The 23,542-nt window shown below is 39.7% G+C and overlaps 1 protein-coding gene across 1 annotated transcript; it reads left to right on the top strand.

Annotated features, from left to right (window-relative positions):
• On the top strand, positions 1-23,542 carry TEX9 (testis expressed 9). Its single transcript, XM_069956569.1, has 12 exons — positions 1-86; positions 285-373; positions 2,175-2,238; positions 5,043-5,122; positions 5,813-5,861; positions 7,431-7,510; positions 7,651-7,829; positions 11,135-11,217; positions 11,342-11,515; positions 17,839-17,973; positions 19,254-19,388; positions 22,134-23,542. Exons 1-12 carry the CDS (start codon positions 48-50, stop codon positions 22,209-22,211), a joined length of 1,185 nt encoding a protein of 394 aa, XP_069812670.1. The 5' UTR covers positions 1-47; the 3' UTR covers positions 22,212-23,542.

The following is a 23,542-nucleotide window of genomic DNA, read 5'->3' as shown; positions in this document are numbered from 1 at the left end:
CTTAGCAACACAACGCCGGCGCCTAAATGTAACCTGAAGACCGTACAATGGCGGAGACACGGAGATCTGCGGCTGTATCCAGCAAGGTAAGGGTGCAGCCTGCCCCGAGCACGGTGAGGACCGCTGTACAGAGAGCCGTGTTCTGTGTCCAGCTGCCATAGCGTACATAGCGTTCTGATCACTGCAGTTGCCGGGGACTAGGGAGTCAGACTCGGATTCCGCTTACTGCACGTGCAGGTGTGTAATATAATATATCATTATAATCTAACACTGTCACATTATAGGTGAGGAAAAGCAGAGGAGCTGGACCTGCAGAAGGCGTAGTGAAGAAGACCACACAAGATACCCTGCTGGCCAAAGAGGAAGAGTACAAGTAGGTAGAGGTGACCCAGGGGGCCACAGAGCTGCCCACACCCCCTGGATGTTATGTCTTGTATGGCTGTATTCACACAGCATTGGCTTTGCTGTATTTCCTGATGTATACCTTTAAGGGCATGTTCACACAAGCTAAAACTGCACTGAAAATTCCACATCAGGATCAGTATGGAATCCACTGTGCAGATTACAGTGCTGCTTTTTGTAAGAGAATATTTCAGACATACTTTTTTATATATATTTTTTTTTTTCTGGAGTTTTTGTGTGTGTGTGTGTGTGTGTGGGGGGGGGGGGAATACATTCTTGGGTCTCCTCACCGCTGCTGGTGTGATGGGACCCTGCGTGCAGATGAGAGAAACTTGCAGAAGGTCAGCCACCACTGCAGCACTATGCCAAGCTGGGCTCTATGGCTGAGTAGCTAGAAAGAAGCACCTAAATGACCCCTAGACTATGAGAAACAAGATTCTCTGGTCTCACAAAACTTTTTGTCCTCAATTCAGCCGTCACCTATCACCTGCCCTATACTATCCGTGGAACCCCACCTTGTGTCCCATTCTATTTCCATCCCTGCTTGATTGACAGTCAGCTTTCAGCCCTGGTTCCATACCTTGTTCCTGGACTGTGCTTAGAAACTGTATGTAGGTGCAAAATTTGGAAGCAGGGCTCCGCTGTAAATCTAGCAGGGATAGGAATGGGAGGGGCAGTAAGCCTCTTTGATACTTTATACCAGAAATTATAATTTTATGGAAGCACAAACAGATGTATGACAGGTACCATGTGTCTCCTTGACCTTACAGTTATCTAACATTGTGTCAGCCATTTGGATTCATGAATTACAGCTGACAGATTCACTTTAAATGAGTTTCCTGACTTTTACATTAAGGGTGCGTTCACACCTACAGGATCCGCAGCAGATTTGATGGTGCAGCTTTGATGCTGTGTTCAGTTATTTAAATGAAATCTGCTGCGGATCCGCAGCGGAAAATACGCTGCGGATCCGGTAAGTGTGAACGTACCCTTAGGCAATTAACCTGCCCTGCCTAGCACTTATTATCTCTAAATAGGTTATTCTACCAATTCAGGCCATTTTTTGTGTTTCATGGGTCAGCAGCAAGTTTAAAAGACCCGCCCTGTACACGGAACATCACACCAATGGCGTTCCGTGCACTGACGTGTCTCTGCACACTGAAGAGAGAAGCCCTGCATATGGAACGAAATGATCCTATACAGGGCTTCTCTGAAGATAAATAGAATGGAGCAGGCCGCACCAGAGGGACCCCAGGCTGCTATGTGAAGAAAGATGAGAGTAGGTTCTCTATATGTACCCGCTATTATCTAATGCTGACCAGCCGTCCCTGTATGTACACCTCCTCAGAGCGTAACTTTAGCAACTTCCCTCCCCAAATACTGTATACACCTACGCTACTTATAGCTAAAAGAGTAAAACAGAGGGGTAGAGGCAGCAGGTTCAGTATGAATATGTACCTGCTGTTATCTACCCAGCCGTCCCACTCCTGCAGCTATAGATCACGGTGGAAGGTACTGACAGTGGCTGTCCACTGACGGTCCCCATCCAACTTGACAGGGTTTGAGAGGATCTGATTTGTTTAAATTTATTAAGCCATTACAAGGTTTTGTGCCCAAAGGCGTAATGTTTCCTTGAGGAGAGTACCATAAGGTTGGCCTCAGCTGCTTTACATGTCCTTCTTTACACCATTTTTTTTTATTTGCAAAACCATTATATTCATAGACATGAGGTTGTAATCTTGTCTGCTTTATTGTGTATTTTATTTATTTAGACGACTAAATGCTGAACTAGAAGCGAAAACAGCTGAGCTGGTCCGTGAGGCTGAAGAAGTGATGGTGAGTAAGCTAGACAGGTGTTGTCTTCTGTAGAACACTGTGCACAAAACAAATTACTTAGTTGGCCATAAAGCAGATTCTCATGACGTATGTAACTTCCTTCTGTAACTAATAAACATCTGCAAGATTAGAAATAGATAAAAAAACTATTTATTCATTATTAATACAGTACATTATATAACATTATTAGGTCATATTGTTGGGCTATTCCGATCCTATTGTATAGCTAGGATATTCTCTATGATTGGTGGGGATTTGTTCTCTGGGACCCCCCACTGATCCTACAGCACTGGTTTAATACTGCATTTCCTTCCAACCAGCACTACAGCCCTTTTATTCTTAGGCTCAAACGGGGTCATTGAGTTCTGACCCTGGAAAATCATAAGGTGATGCATAGGCTAGTGGTATGTCATCCTTTATAAGATAAGAGTACTGTTTGAAAAAGCAAATCCTATAAGGCAATGATGCATATTATTGATCCTGAGATTGAAGGGGCTGCAGTGCTGCTTAGAAGAGAGTGCAGCATGAAACCAGCACTGCAGCCCCTTCATTGACAAAATTGATGGGGGACCCAGGGGTAAGACCCCTCTAATAAAAGTGACAGCATATTCTGTTGTGCCATCATTTTGGTGTTCACAAATCACCCCACTCTGAAAGATTTTATTAGCTTATGGTGCGTTTACACAGAAAGATTTATCTGACAGATTTTGGAAGCCAAAGCCATGAATGGATTTTAGAAGAGGAGAAATCTCAGTCTTTACTTTATGACCTGTTCTCTTTTCATAGTCTGTTCCTGGCTTTGGCATAAAAAATCTGTCAGATAAATCTCTCTGTGTAAACGCACCATTAGGCTGGGTTCACACAACGTATATTTCAGTCAGTATTGTGGTCCTCATATTGCAACAAAAAACAGGAGTGGATTAAAAACACAGAAAAGATCTGTCCACACAATGTTGAGATTGAGTGGATGGCCGCCATATAACAGTAAATAACTGCCATTATTTCAATATAACAGCCGTTGTTTTAAAATAACAGCAAATATTTACCGTTATATGGCGGCCATCCACTCAATTTCAACATTGTGTGAACAGATCCTTTCTGTGTTTTCAATCCACTCCTGGTTTTGGTTGCAATATGAGGACCACAATAATGACTGAAATATACGTAGTGTGAACCCAGCCTTAGGGTGTAAGTATCTTTAATTACACTTAATTGGTATGCAACCCTTTTTCTGTTGCTCATTTGTGGGTTTTTTTTTTGTTTTTTTTTTAATTAAGCAATTTTCTATATAGTTTGGATTAAAATATCCCTCTGTTTTTGTATGTGCAGCACCTGTGCAGACTTGTATATGTTTTCCTGGATAGAGACTACAAATCAACCCTGTATATTTCAATGTGCAGTTTTACTCCTTTCTGACCTCAACCTCTTGCTAAAGGTCTTTTTACATTGCTTGATATGGGGCTGTGGAAAGATACAGATCAGAGCCAGTCACTGAGATCTGCTCTCGTTTGTAGTGCCTTTATAAGGCATGAGCAGTTGCGCTGCCAGACCGCACAAATGATCCCGGCATTGTTTGTGTGGCCATTTAAATACATTGCTGTGGGCAGATATAGCGATATATTTCAGCCTGGCCCAAAAAATGCATTCAGCCAGGGAACGGCTGATCCTTGGCTGATCAGACATTTTTGCATGGGCCAATTAGCATCTGAAAACACATTTCTAGCAATGCTCCTAGCCGATAATTGGCCCCTGTAAATGGTCTCCTTAAAAAAGATTATCCAAGATTAGTAAAATAAATGTATTTTCTACCAAAAATAGTACCACCCCTGTCCTCAGGTTGTGTGTGATATTACAATTCAGCTCCTTTCACTTCAATGAAACTGAATTGCTAAACCACACACAAACCAAGGACAAGAGTGGTGCAGTTTCTGGAAGAAAGATGACAAAAAGCTCCATAAAATAACCTTTAATTGACCAAATACCAACCAAAAATCACCAAGAAATGAAATGTTATTAATGTATTATGTTTCCTAAATGATCCCATAAAAACATATACACACACTTAGACACAGATCAAGGTGGAGGGGCAAGAAGAGAATATTTCATGAATAAAAAATTATACATGTACAGGGGAAACAATGTACATAATCACTATACTTGGACTCCAAATCTATTGATAGACATAACATCCCATGCCTGAAGTGCAAGTGCAAGAAATAATAGCATGGAAACCTTTACCAATGCAAGTTAATGGCTAAATTGCCATCATGGTCACAGCTGTAAGTCAGAGCCATATACCCCAAGAAGCACAATGCCCCCCCACCTCACCATCCAGCGCGTTTTACTTTCTCAAGGAGTGGACCATTGTGGCGCCTTAACCCAGAGGAGGTCAATGGGATATCCTTTCTTTCTATGCCAATGAACATTTGAGTAAAGCTTGATGTTGCCTTCTGTGGATCCTTCTTCCTGTAAACTGATTGCTATATTGTTGAGAGGGTCAAAAGTGGAAAGGCAGAACAAATAAAACATTGACATTGATAGACTATAAAAGAGTCAGATCGGCATGGGGAGTGACCTGACTGACCTTTATGGTCTATAATATTCTGTCCATCCATTAGCTAGAATTAGAAGATTAGGATTACAAAATAAGTGACGTTAGACAGCATTCGAGGTTATGATCTGCTCCCCCTATTGATATTTATTTACAGTGGAGAAAATGACCTCAGTTACTGTTAATTGTATCAATTATTTAGCAGTGTATGCATGTTGGGAGTTTTAACATCTACGACTTTTTACTACAACAGAGAGAGCAGGAACAGCTTCTATCAAGACCAGCACTGTCACAGGTTAAGCTTTTTGATGAAGACGAGGAGGAAAGTTTAAGGTATTTTTTTCTAAAAGAAAATACTTTTTAAAGTGTACCTGTCATTATAAAAGAATAAAATGCTTATGGCAGGTACGAGCATGTAGCTGCATGTGGCAGTGTGCTGCACTTCACCGCTGTCAGTCATCTCTGTCCAGGCAGTCCCATAGGCTTATAATGGAGATATTTTGATAAAGATCGCTGCGTCCTGGGGAGTGAAATGCATTACCACACACATCTCCTAGTTTACTCTGCTGATTGTTAGGGTTTCAGCAGTGAGACCCCAACCAATCCAAACTTTTGACATGTCCCTGTGATGATGTTTTACAGTGTTTAGGAGACAATAAAAGTAGACTTGGTAATATTTTTTTAACTTTAGCAGGAATGTTCCCCATGAGGCCCCTTAGTCTGTTGGATGAGGTTCCAGTACAAAAAGATTTAAAAGTCCTGTTTTTGAGTGACTTAACTTAAAAGCATTTTCTGACAATGAAACCGAGTTTCAAGTTGTCTGATAAATAAACATATATTGGTAAATAAAGTTATTTCATTACCTTTGCTTCTGATGCAGACTGTTTGCCTTCTTGTCTAAGTTGCCCCTATCTGAAATCACATCAGATCCCCCCCCCCCAAAGGAGTAAAATCAGTTCTTAATGTCTTTATCTTCTATATTGTTGTCCTAATAAGTTTTCTTCCCTTTTGCCTTTTTTCTAGAAAACTGCTCTCCCCAGAAGTACCAACATTAACCCTTTCCCATAGCAAGGTAATCAAACTGTATGGGGGTAATATTGTGAAATGTAATAATCCTAAAAGAGTTGTGTAATTACCAAGGGGAGCAGTGTTTACCATCTAACATCCCTAAGCAGTTAAAGAAAAGAAGTCTAAGCTCTGATTGGTTTTTGATGTCATTTAAAGGGCATTTTTTTAACAGTCTTGAAAAGTTTTTTTTTTTTCTTTAATGCACAAAAGTCCCCTAAGGGTGCGTTCTCACCTACAGGATCTGCAGCAGATTTGATGCTGTGTTCAGTTATTTAAATGAAATCTGCTGCAGAAAATCAGCTGCAGATCCTGTAGGTGTGAACGCACCATAAAAAGGAATAGGAAATATTGTGTAGAGGTGATACAAGTGCATCTATTTCTCAGGTGCAAGCAGGATTAGCTATGTGTGCAAGCAATTATCCTAAAAAATGGCAAAGAAATTGAAACACAAAGTATAATTACAATGTTACTTAACTTTTTATTTATACAATGATTGAACTTCTATTAAAAAAGCTGGAAAACACCCTTTTTTAAGTATGACATAACAGTGTAATGGAAAAAAAAATTGTTTCCCTTAAAGTTTTATTATTTAAATTTCTTAAACGGGGTTGTCCGGAATGTTCAATAAACTAGCATTGGCTTCTGTGGGTGTTGTATCATATGTTCTATATGCACTTTTATTTATTTTATTTATTTCTAGCTCCTCTTGTGTCCTCGGGCTCAGTCACATGACCACTCTTCTTGTGGTCTCTTTACTTCCTTTAATGTCACGTTTAGTATCAGTTTCCGGTTTCTTTCACTGAACATGATCACTGGTGGCATCACCAGGTGGGTGGGACAGGTGTCCCTTTCGATGGGCTGGCTGGAATTCCATTGATTTTCGCCCATGTAAAGGAGGCTTACATTGGAGCTCAGTAGAAGCTGTAGCAGAAAAGGCAGCATGACATGGAGGAGAGAAGGAGCTGATAGCTATTTTGTTAGAGTCCAACACTAAAAGGCAATAAGGTTAACCACTGTCACCCACAAGGTAGCTATCAGCTCCTGCTCTGCTCCATCTCATGCTACCTTTTCTGCTATAGCTTCTATTGAGCTCTAGTATTAGCTCAGTGTACAAGGGCAGGGCTAAGATCAATGTGTGATTCCAGCTAGCCCATGGGAGGATCACCTGCCCCACCTACATGATGACTGTACCTGTTATCGTGTTCAGCGTCACAGAGGGGAGGGGGGATCGCCATACTGAGGGTGGGGGCAATGTCAGTTTTCTCACCTCCAAGAATAGGGCAGAATTGCACCAAACAGAACAACTATGAGGCGTCTCACTTTTATATAGCATACAGTTTTAAGAATATGATACATTAGACGTAAAATCTTTACCTTTGAGGCTATGTTCACACAGCATCACAATGACTGCTGTTTTTATTGGATGGCCATTTAATGGAAAAAAAACAGCCTTTGTTGTAAAATTACGGCCACTATTTGCCATTAAATGACAGCCGCCCAATAAAATGACCATCGTTTCAAAGGTGAGTGAACATAGCTTAAACTTGTGCCTAAATAAGTGTTCATTTTACAGACTGATGGTAAAACAGGACCAAAACCTTCAGCGCGGAACAGACCACATACTGCAACAAATGCGAAAAAACAAATACCAAGGTAATTCTAAAAATCTACTGATGTGGTAAGCACTAAAATTCTTTGATCACTCCTAATGCCTTGTATTTTATGTAACCACTGTTTTTTCCAAGGGCATATTATACTGTGTTGTTTTTTTGTTTTGTTTTTTTAATATAAAGGCCTCGACCAAAAACGGCTGACACGCGTAGTGCCAATGACGTTGCACTCCCAACAGATATTGCAGACTTCTCCCTTGCAAAAACCATTAGTAAGATTGAAAGCAAACTGACAGAGGGTGAACTGCCTGAAAACAGTGAAGATGATGTCATTCCTGGGATAAACAATGAAATTGGATCAGGTACTTAAGTCCTCTACGTTAGCCAGGATGTATCTCAAGTCTTTTAGAGTATTGTGCAATATAAATTTAGTAATGTATTTTATTCGGTTCTTCAAACCGATCAGGCGTCTTCAATAATATTACTACCTGTTGCAACAGTCCACCAGCTAAAGTTTACAGAAATCCACATTTTGCTTCTAAAAACACAAGTTTTCGCTTCTGTTATTGAACTGAATTCAGATAACACAGGATTCACCACTGACAGTCAGTGATGGAGACTGGTCACAAAGCCTCATATTAAGCTGACACTTCCTGTTGTGAGTTCTCATACTAGCAGTCTTCTTATTATTATCACAGACAGGATTACAATAAAAGATGGCACCTATATATAGATAACACAGGATCCACCACCCACACATAGGTAATAGTAATTGCTCACTACCTTCTCCTGTCTGCACAGTAACCTCTGTAAATGCTTGCAACACTCTCTAAAGTAAATCAATGAGCCATGTTATGATGTAGATATGCCTACAGTAAAGCAGATCTGTGCACCTAGTGTGGCAGAAACTCGAGCAATATGGCTACCCCATAATAACATAAAATGTAAAACTACAAAAAAATACTCTAAATGGAGAAAAGTTGATACATTCCATTTAAAAGGAGTGTGTCATCAAAAAATAGTATCTATGTTATAAAATAATCCTGAAATATTGCAGTTTTCATTCTCACCACTGGGGCTAAAACTAAGCTGAGATTTAGTGTTGTGACTGTGGTCATAAGAGGAGGCTGCTGTAAAGTGATCTCTACAGCATTGCAGCAACATGTGACACCAGTAGATAGAGGAGACAATAACAACTCCCTGTGCAATGTCCTCTTCATACTGTAGGTCACAGAGCATGCTCAGTCATGTTTCATCATGCAATAATGTATAATGTATTTTTACCAGATGACCAGTTAGCATTGCTTTTTTTTTCTAGCATTATTCCTATTATGGGTTATTAAAGATTTTTAATTGTGCTGCTCTCTTTGATAGATACTTAATATACTAATTCCTAGGTGAGTAACCTATATAGAACTAGTGCACAAACTAAAAGTGTGAAGGTTTTTGACAACATTGAAGCAAAGCCCATGTGGTTGTGAATTGTCAGAGTGTGAGTAATGTATTTGCATCATCCGAAGGTTGTCTGTCACCTCCACTACCCCTTCGCTCCCTAGATATTGAGCTGCAGTGTCAGCACTGGGTATGAGCCAGTGACATGAGACTATGAACCTCAGACCTAGAGCTGGAAATGATGCATCTAATGCTCTGCCTTTGTGTTGGAACTGTGATCAAGGAAATATTTTATTAAATCGGTAATAATTCCAGGTTTAAAAGTCTGTTTTATGGCAGAAAGTAATATCAGGTCATGAAATTCTGTTATCTCTAATTCCCCCTATGGTCTGACTGTTCTATTGGACGCTGACACTCATCTTTTTTTTTCTGTAGCAGCTCTGCATGCTTGTCACATTGAGTCAAGTGTTAAATATCTGACACATTGTACAGGGTTTATGAATTGTCCTAGAGAATAATAAGCACACTTGTAAATATCAACTGGACTGGTGAATATGTCCACCAAGAAAATACTGTATGATATTTGCGAATTTGTCAGCTCCTTGCCAGGTACAGAGCTGCAGATCCTGGGTGATTGGAGGATAAAATTAACCACACCTTCTAGTTTTGATGATCGCTTTACAAACTGATCAGCAAAACTAAAAGGTATGGTTCATCTTATCCCCCTAACACCTACTTGCTGGGATAAGCAGCTGCATACCTGGTACAACGCTGACAGATTTGACTTTTTATTGCTTTTCACTAGAGATGAGCAAACCTGGAGCATTCTCGAGTCCGTCCGAACCCGAACGTTCGGTATTTGATTAGCGGTGGCTGCTGAAGTTGGATAAAGCCCTAAGGCTATGTGGAAATCATGGATATGGTCATTGGCTGTATCCATGTTTTCCAGACAACCTTAGAGCTTTATCCAACTTCAGAAGCCAGCGCTAATCAAATGCCGAACGATCGGGTTCGGATGGACTCGAACCCGAACCCGGTTTGCTCATCTCTACTTTTCACACAACTTGTAAAATGATTGGAGTAGTTGTTACCATCCCTACAAATAAGTATTTCTATTAAAAAGTTCTAGTAAATATATTTTAACGATTATTGGGTTTTCCTACAAGAAAATTTCATGACTATTCCACAGGAAAAATATGTCAGGATAACATGTAGCCAAAAGAGTAGCACTGTGGGATACCTGTAGGTCCAAAGATGTAACACTATATAATACATAAAATGAGCATACAGGCATAATAGTAAATATATTTTAAAGATTTTATATTAGGTTTGTCTCCAAGAAAGTGTTCCATTGAAATTAGTGCAGAAGAAATGAATATTTAGTGCAGTATGTTAGGATAAGGTGTAAGAAACAAGTTGGCATATTGGTATTTATAACCTTTCTAGTAAAAAAATAAAAAGGGATGAGTCTGTTTTGAATTGCTATAGATTTTTCAGCGACTAATGTGTTGTTGCCGGATCTTTTAGTCGAGACAAAGGTTTGGTGGGCCAATTAAAACTATGTTTTAAAGGCACTCCAAATATTTTTCCCTGTATTCAAGCCTGGAGCATTGTATCACATTACAGTCTAAATGGTGGACTTTGTAACTCACTGTGGTAGTATTTTATAAAGTAATAGACAGAAGAGTAGCCACATGAAATATTTGTAAGACCAAAAGTTGTAACAACATATAAGAAATAAAAACAAATGCATACTTATAATAGCAAATAGCCAGAATCACTTTTTAAAGAATATGGAAGAAGAAGACACACATTAAAAATTCCCAATACATAAAAACACGTATAGCAATAAGACGGACAAAATGTAAGGTAAAAGATGATGTGATGATTCTTCTTTAGAACTAGTACTACTATCTCCACCACCAAACATAAAAGTCATGACAACATATAATGTATATACAGTAAGTGACCACACATGATCAGAGGTGCCCTGTTTGTTTGCCTAAATACAAATACTTACACATTGTGCATAACCTTTAGATTTATATTGTCCCCTCTTGTATTTGGTGGAGCAGTTTATGTCATACAATTTTTGATATGTATTGTACTGAGTAATATCTGTGTTACTTATGAACTTGGCCTGTATGTGTAATTTTGTATTTTCCAATGTTATTTGGTACTATAATCTAGCAACATCTTTACAGCTTTATAGTAGGACCTGCTACACTGCACTATTTACTATGAATAGCTGTAAGCCTTTTTCTCTTTTTTGCAGAGGCTCAGATCAGATTTCTGAAAGCAAAGTTACGAGTAATGCAGGAAGAGCTGGACAGTGTAACTCATGAATGCAATAAGAAGGTAAAAGCTGCTTTTCTGAACTCTCTGTAAGGAACATCGATGAATAATCTTAATCCACTTTGCCCCGCATACTTACTTTTCTATGAAACGATTGATCAGTTTAATTGTTTTATCTAATTGACAGGATGATGAAAACCGCAACCTTACGTCTCGTGTAAAGGACCTTGAAGAGGAGCGTGTGAGGCTACAGAGAACAGCCAATATACAGCAGACCCAGGCAGACAAATATAAAGCTCTATCTGAAGAAGCTAATAAGAAGAATGATGGCTTACAACATCAGCTCTCCGCATTAGAGAAGGTGTGTTGCATATTCTTGCTTTAACTTAAAAAATGTCACAATTCCAAACGACATATCTTCTCACAGCAAGGACATCTGTCAGCAGCCATGTTTCTTGAGTTAAATGGAATTAATCAGCCCAATTGGGCTTATTTAGTTCTCTAGAGCACTGCGCCTGTGCTATTGCGCACCTGTGGTGGCTGCAGCAGCAGCTTTATACTGGAGAAAATGAAGCTTAATCCCACCACGCACAGCAGGGAGAGGCGTGTCAGGTAGTGATCTGGGCGGCTCCCCGCCCGTGTCTAGTCGTTGCTCTCTCCCTGTCAGTGGGCTCAGCGGGGATGAGTGACAGGCAGAGAGGCCCGTTACTGGGGCCTCTCCCTGTCAATCATCCACATGAACTTTATACTGTGCTTTAGAGAACCAAATCAGCCCAATTGGACTGATTGGTTCCCTTTAACTTCATTGGCTTAGCAACTTCACCATTAAAACATTAAAAGTACAAATAGGTTAATAAGAATGAGGGGAGATTTGAAATCTTTAAATCGTGGGGGCAGCCTAGTGTCCAATAACAACATTCAAAAAACACAACAAGATAAAGTAGACACTATATAAATAGGCGTCACTGAATTAAAAGGACATCTGCTTGCTTTGTATTGTCCAAATATATATCATCCCATAACACCCATATTTTACTATTGCTTTTCTGTTAACACATCCTTCTTGAAGGAAAAAGCCTTATTGTTTTAAGTAATGTCCATGGTCCTTGATGTATTAGTTAGTTGGTCATAATAATAATAAATACTCCTCATGCATGGATAATTATATGTAGATCTCTCCCATAAATGCAAGCAGCTTGTTAAAGTTGGGGACACAGTGAGGTGGCGGGGGGGCCAACCGGCCCCCCTGGCTGGTGGGCCAGGTCGCACTTGCGACCGATGCGACCCCTGTAGGTACGCCACTGCACACTGCTGCTATAATGTGCCTGCACTTACACTCAGCTATGCACACTGCTGTATAGAAAAGTTTCTGTCACTGCCCATGTGGTTCTCACATGCTGAGCACACACCCCTCCCAATTGCTGTCATGTGACCAAACAGACCTTCGACAGCAGCCCTGTTTCTCTATTCTAGCCTGTTGTACTACTCTACTGCATTATGGGGATCTGCAGTTCCATCCTGTATCTAAAAACTTCTGCTGTTTTTTCAGGTTTATGCGCTTACTTTATATTATACACCACATGCTGATTGTTATAATGTACAGTAACTTTTAATATAACATTCAGCTGTTTCTGAATGTTTATTTCATTTGTTTTACATGTTGCTCAGAATAAAAGAAAATCATTATTTTTGGGGTGTAGAACCAATTGTCTGCATTTCAATTATTTCTTATGGGAAATTTTTGCTTTTATTAAGAGTGATTTGGATTACAAGCACAGTCCTTGAACAAATTATGCTCTTAATTCAAGGACCCACCTTATATCAATCAGCCTAATACACTCATGATGTGTTTACACAGACAGACTTATCTGACAGATTATTGAAGCCAAAGCCAGGAATGAATTTGAAAAGAGGAGAAATCTCAAACTTTCCTTTATGATCTGTTCTCTGTTCATAGTCTGATCCTGGCTTTGGCTTCAATAGTCTGTCAGATAAATCTGTCAGTGTAAACACACCATAAGATAAATCTGGTGTATTTGAAGTCTGTTTTACATGCCTAACAATTAGACAGATTTATAAAATCTGGGCCACTGTGTTTCTTAAACCAGGCAAGTTAGTTCTTCCATGGTTACCTTCATTGGATTTATAAAGAAACAATCATGTTGACTAGCTGAGAATCGCAAACCAGGTCTATAAATTTGTCTGATGTCTGATTTATGTCTATGTATGTACCCCCAGAATTGTAAAGTGCTGCAGAATCTGTTGGCGCTATATAAATAAAAAAAATATTATTATTATTATTCACTAGTGCCTCTCATTAAGTCATGTAAGCAATGCAGCATAAGCAAGATTTATGCCCTCTCAGTGCAGCTCATTTTTAGAACCATTTGTTGTATTCCTAGAAAGTAAATCCTCTTTAGCGGACATTACAGCTTTACCTTGTAGCAGAGATGGGGGGGTATTATGTTAGATGATTAAGTCATTAATATAATGGCTGTGAGCAGTTGCCTTAAAGAAGAGGGACGTATGATGGATTTACCCTTGAGGTAGATATACTTAGTAGACTGCTTCCACACTTTGCACTTCACATGATAAATACTGAGGGCTCTAAACTGAGCTCCCCCTGAGCTTGTTTTCTGTTACCATCTAAATGTATTGAAGATTTAGGTTAGATTCACACACTCAAAAATTAAAACAAAATAAATGGCCATTAACCCCTTCCCATCAGTAACATGTATATATACACGTTCCTGCACTGGCAGGGCTTCTGATGTGTGTGGGACCGCTGCAGTGAGAGCGGACCCACACACATCAGTGTGTCCGGGGCCGGAGGTAATGAGAGGCAGCTACAAACCCGCATGGCTGTATCAATGTTTTCCAGACAACCTTACAGCTTTATCCAAGTTCAGCAGCCACCGCTAATCAAATGCCGAACGTTCGGGTTCGGATGGACTTGAACCCGAACCAGGTTCGCTCATCTCTAGTTATAATGCATTCACATTCCAGTCCTTGATGTAATATTGTTTGGCAATGGAGGACATTTCCTAGAGAAAAGTGTAAGTGCTGACGTAACAATGATGTCTTATTATTAGGAAGAACAACCTGCAATCATCTACTTTACATTGCCATGCCTTCTACTTTTTTATCAACTTCTTTACATTGCCATGTCTTCTACTTTATATTGCCATGTCTTCTACTTTATATTGCCATGTCTTCTACTTTACATCATCTACTTTACATTGCCATGTCTTCTACTTTACATCAATGAAATGTTCTTCCCTAATTGTTAGATTTTTCCTTATCATGCCAGCTTCTTGGTACCAAGGGTTAACCTTCATATTTCATTTCCAGCCCTGATAGCACCTTGTACTGTTGAAGAAGTTAAATATCACAATACAGATGAAGGTTAAAAGCAATGCATTCCCCCAGGGATGGGGGCGAGGAGGGATATGAGGTCATTTTCTATTTTCTTGCTTTTGAAATATTAGCCGAGGTAGGACCTTGGAAGAGACTCTGTAGGACTTGCTAATAAGGGATGATGTAATAATGTCCATGATGTTCCTACGGTACTTAGGGAACATGCAGTGAATCCAAATTGGTAAAGTAATTTTGTTGGGTAGGCGGAAATTGTAATCTGCATATTTCCGAAATGCCCCTCTTCTTGATTTGTCAGCTTTTATTTTGTTACAGTCTATTTGTTTCCCATTAATCATGTAGCACCAGCAAATCCCAATGCGCCGTACAGAGAAAACACTCCCAGCAGGGCTTACAGTCTAATCTCATGCACTGACACTGTATGGCCATGAACAAGGACTTAGCCAATCTGTAGCCAAGTTGCACATGGCTTTTAGGACACAACATCTTAGATTCCTAGACCTACCTTTATGTAACCTAAATTTATTTTCTTGTTGAAGCTTGTTTTTTTCATAAGCAGTGTAAAATACAGACTGGTATTGTCATATTACCCTTATAGGACAGATAAAACCTTTACCCTTAAAACTGAAAGTAATGGAAACAAATAAAATATTAATTTTAAGCTGGTAAAATTGTTATTCCTCCAGTAGTTACTAAAAAGGCAAAATCCACTGTACATATTAGAAGAGCAAATAAGTATGTTTGCCTGAAAGATTCCCTGTATTCACATTTCTACAAAAATGAGTGGATTTGGGGCTTTGGTGTCTGAGGAAGCTGTGAGACCCCCATATACTGTATGTTAAATTGTGAATCTACTCTATAGCCTGTCTATAGGGTCATTAATAAATATATTAAAAAGAAATGGACCCAACACTGACTCCCACTTGTAACTGTGATCCAATTATAGTATGCCCCATGGATGACCACCCTCTGTTTCCTGTCACTCAGCCCAGTTACTTATCCATTTACATATATGTTTCCCTAGTCCCAGCATCCTCATTTTATAGACCAACTCTCTACTTTTGAAAAGACAGACTAGAAAGAATACACCACTTCCTTTAGGGCATACAGCAGCTAAGTACTGGAAGACAAGACTTTTAAATAGAAGTAATTTACAAATCTATATAACTTTCTGGTGCCTGCGGGCATAATCAACAGATTCCTAAAATACCTACAGTAAATTTACAGATAGAAAAATTATATATCCCATTAAAATCTAAATTTATAGCAAACTGAATAATTTATTTAATAAAAAGCAATCAGGTGGCCAAGCTATCTGAATGGCGCTGCTCCATAGTTCTTTGTACACCTGGGTGGCTGGGAGCACCACTGTGCACAGCAAAACATACATTGATAGTGGTTAGACATAAAATAGCAACATACTGTAATTATAAAATTTCTTCTCTTATGCAATCATAAGGGAAATAAATATAGATTGTAAGTATGAATGTAAAGTAGCTTTATCACTTAATAACTTACTTCAGAGGAATTAGATACATGGTCGAAGTGTACATACAATACCGCCCTATTATAACCTCTGCTAGGATTTTTACTGAAAGTACTATGTGTAATTTGGATATTTTGATACTGGCAAACTAGCTTCTACTTTGTTCTATTTTGTGATGTCCTTTATCCTTTACATCTTGGGCCTCTTTCACACATGCACAAAATGTGTTTGTAATTGTGGATTCACAGTTATGGACAAAGGCACATAGCTTTCTATATGCCTATTCACACATCTGCAATTTTTTGCGTATCCATGATTAGGCTGTGATCCTTTCTGCAAAAAGAAATAAAAAAATAAAAAATAGGATTTATGCTAATGTGGACACACTTTCATTAGTCAGAAGCAATAGTTCACTTTATTTTGTGTCTTTAATCATTGAAAGATATTACAAAACCCAAATAGGAAAAAGAAGATTACAGAAAAGAAGTTCTATGTAATGGTGTATCTCAAAGACCCTGCTAGTTAGAACAGCTTGGGAGACCTGCCTTGTGTTAATTATTTAGGAGAGGAATAACCTGATTGAGGGTCACATAGTCTCAAGGAATATGATAATAGAAGGTGCTCCTTACAAAAGGATTCTTGACCTAGGGCATAACCATCCACAGCAGACTGCTGGATGATTTTATTTAGTATGGTTAACTTGCTGCTAATGGTAAATATTGTAAATCCAGGAGAGTTGTCAATTGATCTATTCTTTTATGTTAGTTTATAAATTTATTGAAAATGAAAATTTATTGTAAAAGTCAATGCCACTATATTTATATAGCACTGACCTTTTTTTGCAGCACTTTACTCTCAGGGAAATGCAGGGAGAACATAGGAAATCCTATGTCTGTGTTGTCCTGGTGGGACCTTGGTTCAAATCCAAAGTGCTGCACGGTAACAATAATAACCACTGTGCCAGTTTGCCGATATTGTGCCTCACCTTGATACTGTAATACATTCGGATAGCTGCTTTTAATCCAAGATCTGTCCTGGGGTCTGTTCAGCAGGTGATGCAGTTATTGTCATAAAAAACAACTTTTAAACTTGCAGCCCTGTGCCCAACGGCCGTGGCCTAGAGTGTGTGTGCATTAGGCTGGCAAAACCTCTCTGTCCATCCTCCCCGCCCTCCTCATCATTAGGAATGCTCCAGGCTGATTGTCTCCTATTCATCAGCTGTGAGAACACTGCACATGGGCTGGATCGTTAAGGCACCTGTGTAGTGTTCGCTGCAGAGGAATAGGAAGTATCCTGCCAGGGGCATTCCTAATGATGAAGAGGGTGGGGAGGAGGGACGGAAGGGAGGTGCAAAGTTAGGGCACAGATACTGTAGGCCACGGCAGTTTGGCACAGCGCTGCAAGTTTAAAAGTTGTTTTTTTATGACAATACCGCATCACCTGCCGAACAGACCCCAGGACAGATCTTTGATTAAAAGCAGCTATAACAAGGTACAAGTGGTTTGGGGGGGGCAGATTGTGGGTACAGAGTCACTTTAACTATATAGTCACCATGTATTAGCATCTTAAGTTTTGAACTATTTTTTAAAAATATTTATTTTTTTCTGTGAATTGCAGAAAATACTCTTCTTTTAAGCTATTTCAGAATGTTTCCTTAGTTGGCTATATACCCTGACAAGGGTTAATCAGAAGGTGAGATTCATGCAAAAGAAAGTGGGACTTTAGTAAAGGTCCTGGCCATATGTTGAGCACCACTGTACATTGGTTTTTCAGTCACAAGGCAATTACATACTAATCTGGAACATATTTTTTATCTGATTTAGGAACTGGAAAACATTAAAAGAATACAGAAACAGTCTGCAAGCAATCAAAGTGCTACTGAGGTTCGCCTGAACAGAGCTATGGAGGAAGCTGATAAATACAAAATGGAGCTCAATAAACTTAAACAAAGTAACAAGGTATTTCAATTGAATTTTCAACTCTATATTACTGTACACATCATGGAATAATTTTTTCAGTAGCATACTACAATATGCCATGCAACAATGGCCTTACCCACACACAACCAGCCTTTCAGATTGATGTTATTATGTTGTTATGCTATTAATTTTTTTATGTACCATTGTACAATGAAAACTTTAGCAACTTTGTAATATATTTCTGATACACCATTTCCATCCAGAGACTGAAGTACAGTCCTATGCCACTGATGACCACTCTGCACAATATGCTGGTATTCTATAACCAAGGAAAACTAACAATTGTATCTTACTGTACCATAAGATGCACTTTTTAGCAATTAAACATCTTGCTAAAATGTTTCCCTAGTGATCAGGAGAACGCCGATTCATATATGTATTGTCCTTTTCCCAGCACTTGGCAAAGTAGATAGATGCTTATCTATTTATTCAGTATAGGAAAATGTAGATAGGAACAAAGAGGATGCAATTCGGATACTTCAACTCCAAATGAATGCCAGGAGACTTCTATACTTTGATCTGCATTTTCCAAACATGTGCACCACAGCGCTGCATGGAGGAGAAAGAGCCTTTAGTGATGTAATGAGCAAGTGATCCCATCCCTGATATGCTGTCAGTTCCAGTCATTACATTTGCAGTTAGACCAGGCAGGACCTTAAAATGACTCAGTACAAGTGGTTTTGGGGGGGCAGATTTTGAGTACAGTCAGATATCTACTTTTAATCCAAGATCTGTCCTGGGGTCTGTTCAGCAGTTGATGCAGTTATTGTCTTAAAAAAACAACTTTCAAACTTGTAGCTCTGTGTCAAATTGGTGTGGCTTAGAGTCTCTGTGCTCTAGGCCTGCAAACCCCAACAATGGGACGCTATCTACATAAAAAAAAAAAAAAATGAAAGAAAATGTTGTTTATCAGACTGCCTACTTCTGATGGTTAGCAGTCCAGTCAGCCAGTTCTAATGTTTGTGCTGATTTGTAGGAGGTTTTAGCACTGTAAAGGAGTAGACATGGGAACTCCCATTGTGTGTTCTAACACCTTTTATATTATATTCTACATTAAATTTATCAGTTTAGAGTAGCAGACTACTTTTCACTCTCCATCAATGACCATGACCCAGTTGCTGGCCCACTGATTGTCCCTCCTTGGACAGTTCCCCCCCCCCAGGGTATTAACCATTGCGTTTCAGTAAATCCTAAAATTATTGAATTGACCAGATTAACAGCATTACAGTAAACACTTCTTTGTACTATTTTCATACTAGGATACGGCAAACCAAGAGAAGAAAAAGATTGAAGAACTGAAACTTGAAAATAAGAAGCTGGAGAAGCAGAAATCCGACTTGATGGCTGGATTTAAAAAACAACTCAAGCTCATTGATATTTTAAAAAGACAAAAGGTATGCAGTCAGAAACCATACTAAACAGAAAGCAATGTTACATTTACGTTTTAGTTTTCCATAATGTGGCCATCTTTTAACAGTTGCACTGTTATAGTTTAGCCACTGTACCAAGACATCCTGTGATATCACAGACCCAGACTGGGATCACAATGTGTTAAAGATAATGTGACAGTAGAGATGATCGAACATTGGAAAATCTTATGTGCTATCGAAGTCGAACCTTTTCGAACCTTCCGCATTTGATTCCCGATGCCTTACTGGTCTGTGGGGAAGGAGGAGACAGCCCAGGTACAGCCTGGAATTCCACGATTCAGCCTATTACCTAGGCTGAATCCTGGAATTCCAGGCGGTACCCAGGCTGTCTCCTCCTTCCCCACAGACCGGGATGGCATCGAGAATCAAATGCGGAGGGTTCGACAAGGTTCGAGTTCGATAGCACATAAGATTTTCCAATGTTCGATCATCTCTATGTGACAGTAGAAAGTAACTCTATGTGGCAATCATAGAGTTTACTCAATCATGGATAAACGGCAGGGAGGGAGACAAGCCGTTCCTGGAACGCACCCTCGCTTGCTTGTCTCCCTCTTTGCCGTGTATCCATCATAGATAAACTGAAGTTATTGCTGGATTTGTTGTCTTTCTACTGTAGCATGTGGATACTTACCTCTGTCAAGCACCACTACTACGGTCTCCAGTTGGATCGCTCCTTTATGCTCCGGATTGTGAAGTTGTGCTGAGGCAATATGGTTTCATCAAATTATGTACCAACATTCTGGCGTTGGTTTGTAAATATAGCCGAGAGGCACTAATGCAAGCCATGGGTGTGAGGTGCAGCCACTACTTTTTCTCTAGGTCTGTATGCTATATGCATAGACTGGTGCTGGTTGCCTGTTTCTCTCATTAGCCAATAGAAAAAAATAATACTGTGGTCATTAAATTAATGCTAAAATGTGGCTGTAATACAGCGGTCTAAAACCAGTCTTATTGTCAGTAACCCTTCAGCTAGTTAATTCTGTCCCAGCAACTAACCAGTGGTGGTGGTCACTTCCTTTTTCCCTATATATTGATTTGGGGCAGACTACCTCTGTGGGGATTGTTTACACACATGTAAATGTGCTATCTATTAATTATTTTCTGTAATATATTAGGCCAGTCATAGTGTAAAATGTATGCTGACCACCTCCCGGTGTAAATGAATATATCAATTTTAAAATAATACTATAGGTTATCCAGGCCTTAAAATTCTTATCAATTACCCATCTGTCACACTTTAGTAAGGGGCTGTGTAGACTTCTTATTTGGAGAGATTAATTTGATATGGTGGTGACGAATTTCTTGTGAGACCTTTTGAAAGGGGAACTCCGGTTGTAAAAAGATTTAACCCACTTCCCCACCCATAATCTAAGCATGTTTGTAATAGGTTTCTATTATATGAATTGGTCCATTTGGCTGCAGCACACCCTGACACCCTGAAGCTTCTGAGTATCCTCACTTCTTGGTCCAGTCTGACTCCACTCCTTTGTCCTCCCCCTCCCTTTTGAGACAGGTTACATGATCTCTTATGTTGCCAGGCAAGCTATAACCCCACTTACTAGTGACATCACAGTGATCACCTGGCCAAGGATGGGGGAAACAACTGCCTCCCTGAATAGTATAAGAGAAAGGAGACACTGTTGTTTCATCTCTCTTTCTAATCTATGTAGAGGGATAGTTAAAGTGACACTGTCACCTCCTTTTTGCATTCTGACATCTCTACACAGGTGTAAAGGGCAAATTTAGCGGTTTTCATACCTTATTTTATATCATACGTCATGGTGCTTGTTCAAGTAAAAAGTAATCTTTTATCAACTATCAACTGCAGATTGTGTTAAGTGGGCGGGGCCTTGTGACGTTAGCGCCACTTAGCCCCGCCCACAATGCCACAGTTGGCCCCGCCCCTCGTCGGCCATTGGAACAGGCTGTCCAAAAGGTCTAGACCCCACCCCCTGTACGTCAGCCAACCAATGTACGTCAAGGGGGGCCGGGCCAAGTGTGCCATTGTGGGCGGGGCTAAGTGGTGCTAATGCCGGGAAGCCACACCCACGTAATACAATCTGCAGTTGATAAAAGGACACTTTTTACTTGAACAAGCACCATGACGTATGATATGAAATAAGGTATTAAAAACGCTAAATTTACCCTTTACACCTGTGTAGAGATGTCAGAATGCACAAAAGGGGGTGACAGTGTCACTTTAAGTTAAATAATTCCTGGCAGAAATGGGGCTAAAAGAGTTCTATTAAATTTCAGGTACATTATTCATTTACTGCCATCGTCCACTAAAAAAAAAAAAAAAAACCTTTTCCAAACAAGTTGGTGCAAAAGGCTTTCTAAGCTCCTAACAAATTCCCACTGGTCTCTGAAACCTAAAATAACGTTGGTTTTATGCTGCTCTGTGGACTATAATAATCAAGTTGTAAACTGCATTTAACACACTGACCATTTTACAGCCCTGCTACTTGTCTAAATGTTTGTTTCATATAAACAAAGGCAGAATTGAGCATTAAAAGCTTCAGACTGAAGGAAAAAATCTAAAACATATAGGCAGCTGTCACAGTCCAGAGGTTTATTTCTCAAATGACATCACAAACACATGAATGGGAACTTCTCATTTTGCTAGCCGTAAGCCTAATGTTTAGTTTAACACTTATATTTTCCTGAATGATATTCTTTAAGGATATTTTTGTCACTTGTTTTCTACAGATGCACATTGAATCAGCCAAGATGCTGTCCTTTACAGAAGAGGAGTTCATGAAGGCACTAGAGTGGGGCGTCTCCTAAAGTCGCAGCACATACAGATGTTTAGATTGTATATAACATACTTGTTCAATGTCTTAACAGCATTTTCTATTAGATGTTTAACTACAAGACCAGATGTACATGATGGGGGAACATTTACCAAACCGGCATACAAGTACACTGGGCTAATAAAATTCACTGCGCAGTGTACTGGGTCAGATTTACTAAGGCTCTTGGTAAATCTGGAAAAAGCTAGTGGTTTGTACTCGAGTGCTGTCACCGGAGCCAGCCGGCATACTAAGGAGAGTAGAATCACCTTTATCTCCCAATAAAACACTGATGCGCACAATAGTACAAATCTCTCTCTACGCTAATATGACTACAGTGGCACCTTGGTTTAAGAGTAACTTGGTTTAAGAGCTCACAGTTTTTCAATATTGTGACTTGGTGTAAGAGCATTGCTTTGGTTTAAGAGCTCCCTGTACTGGGTGGGAGGGGAAGTGGAGGAGGGGCATAGTCTGCATAGCGGGGTCTACAGCACAGGAAGTCTCCCTCACCTTCCAAATCATAGCAGATCCACTTCAGACTGGGGCTTACATCAGGGGACAGGACTGTGGAGGTAATCTCTTCATAGCTGTAACCCCTCTCTCCCTAGACAGAGTGCTGCATGTATGTGCCCACATCTGTCCTGCTTATTCCTTCATGCTCCCTGTAGTCTCTGTCAGCCCTTGGGTTTCCTATCCTCCATTACTGTACAGTAACTTATAATATCACATATTCTGCTGTTTCTGAATGTTTGTTTCATCTGTCCTATATGTTATTCAGAATAATAAATCATTATTTTTGGGGTGTGGAACCAATTGTCTGCATTTCTATGATTTCTTATGGGAAAATGTACTCTGGTTTAAGAGTGGATTTGGATTACAAGCACGGTCCCGGAACGAATTATGCGCGTAATCCAAGCCACCACTGTATAGGGTATTACTCTATGCACATGTGTATACAGTTAATCAGATTGAGGTAGTAACGTTCACACATGCACATCTAAGTCCTGCATATACAACCGAGCACTATGTGTCGGCCGTGTTCCACCTCCTTTCTGAGAGTCTCCAAGGCAGTCACAGTTGCAGATTATACAATGGAAATGCTGTGGTAAAATGTGTGTTCTCAAGGGACGCGCTCCGTCCAGTAGTGTGTGCAACACTTGCAATTTAAGTCGTTTTCCAGGAAGCTTGTGATGTTACGACTACAGAAGCCAAAGGGGGACAAAAAGCGTCAACATCTTTTGGAGGACCCTTCCTCTATTCCAAGCGTATCTCCCTCTTCGTATCCTCAAGTAAATTAGTCCATGAAATGGAACTTACAAAAAAGCA

This window comes from Dendropsophus ebraccatus, chromosome 1 (assembly GCF_027789765.1).
Source record: "Dendropsophus ebraccatus isolate aDenEbr1 chromosome 1, aDenEbr1.pat, whole genome shotgun sequence".
Classification (NCBI taxonomy): domain Eukaryota; kingdom Metazoa; phylum Chordata; class Amphibia; order Anura; family Hylidae; genus Dendropsophus; species Dendropsophus ebraccatus.
This window is presented reverse-complemented; position numbering and strand designations above follow the sequence as displayed.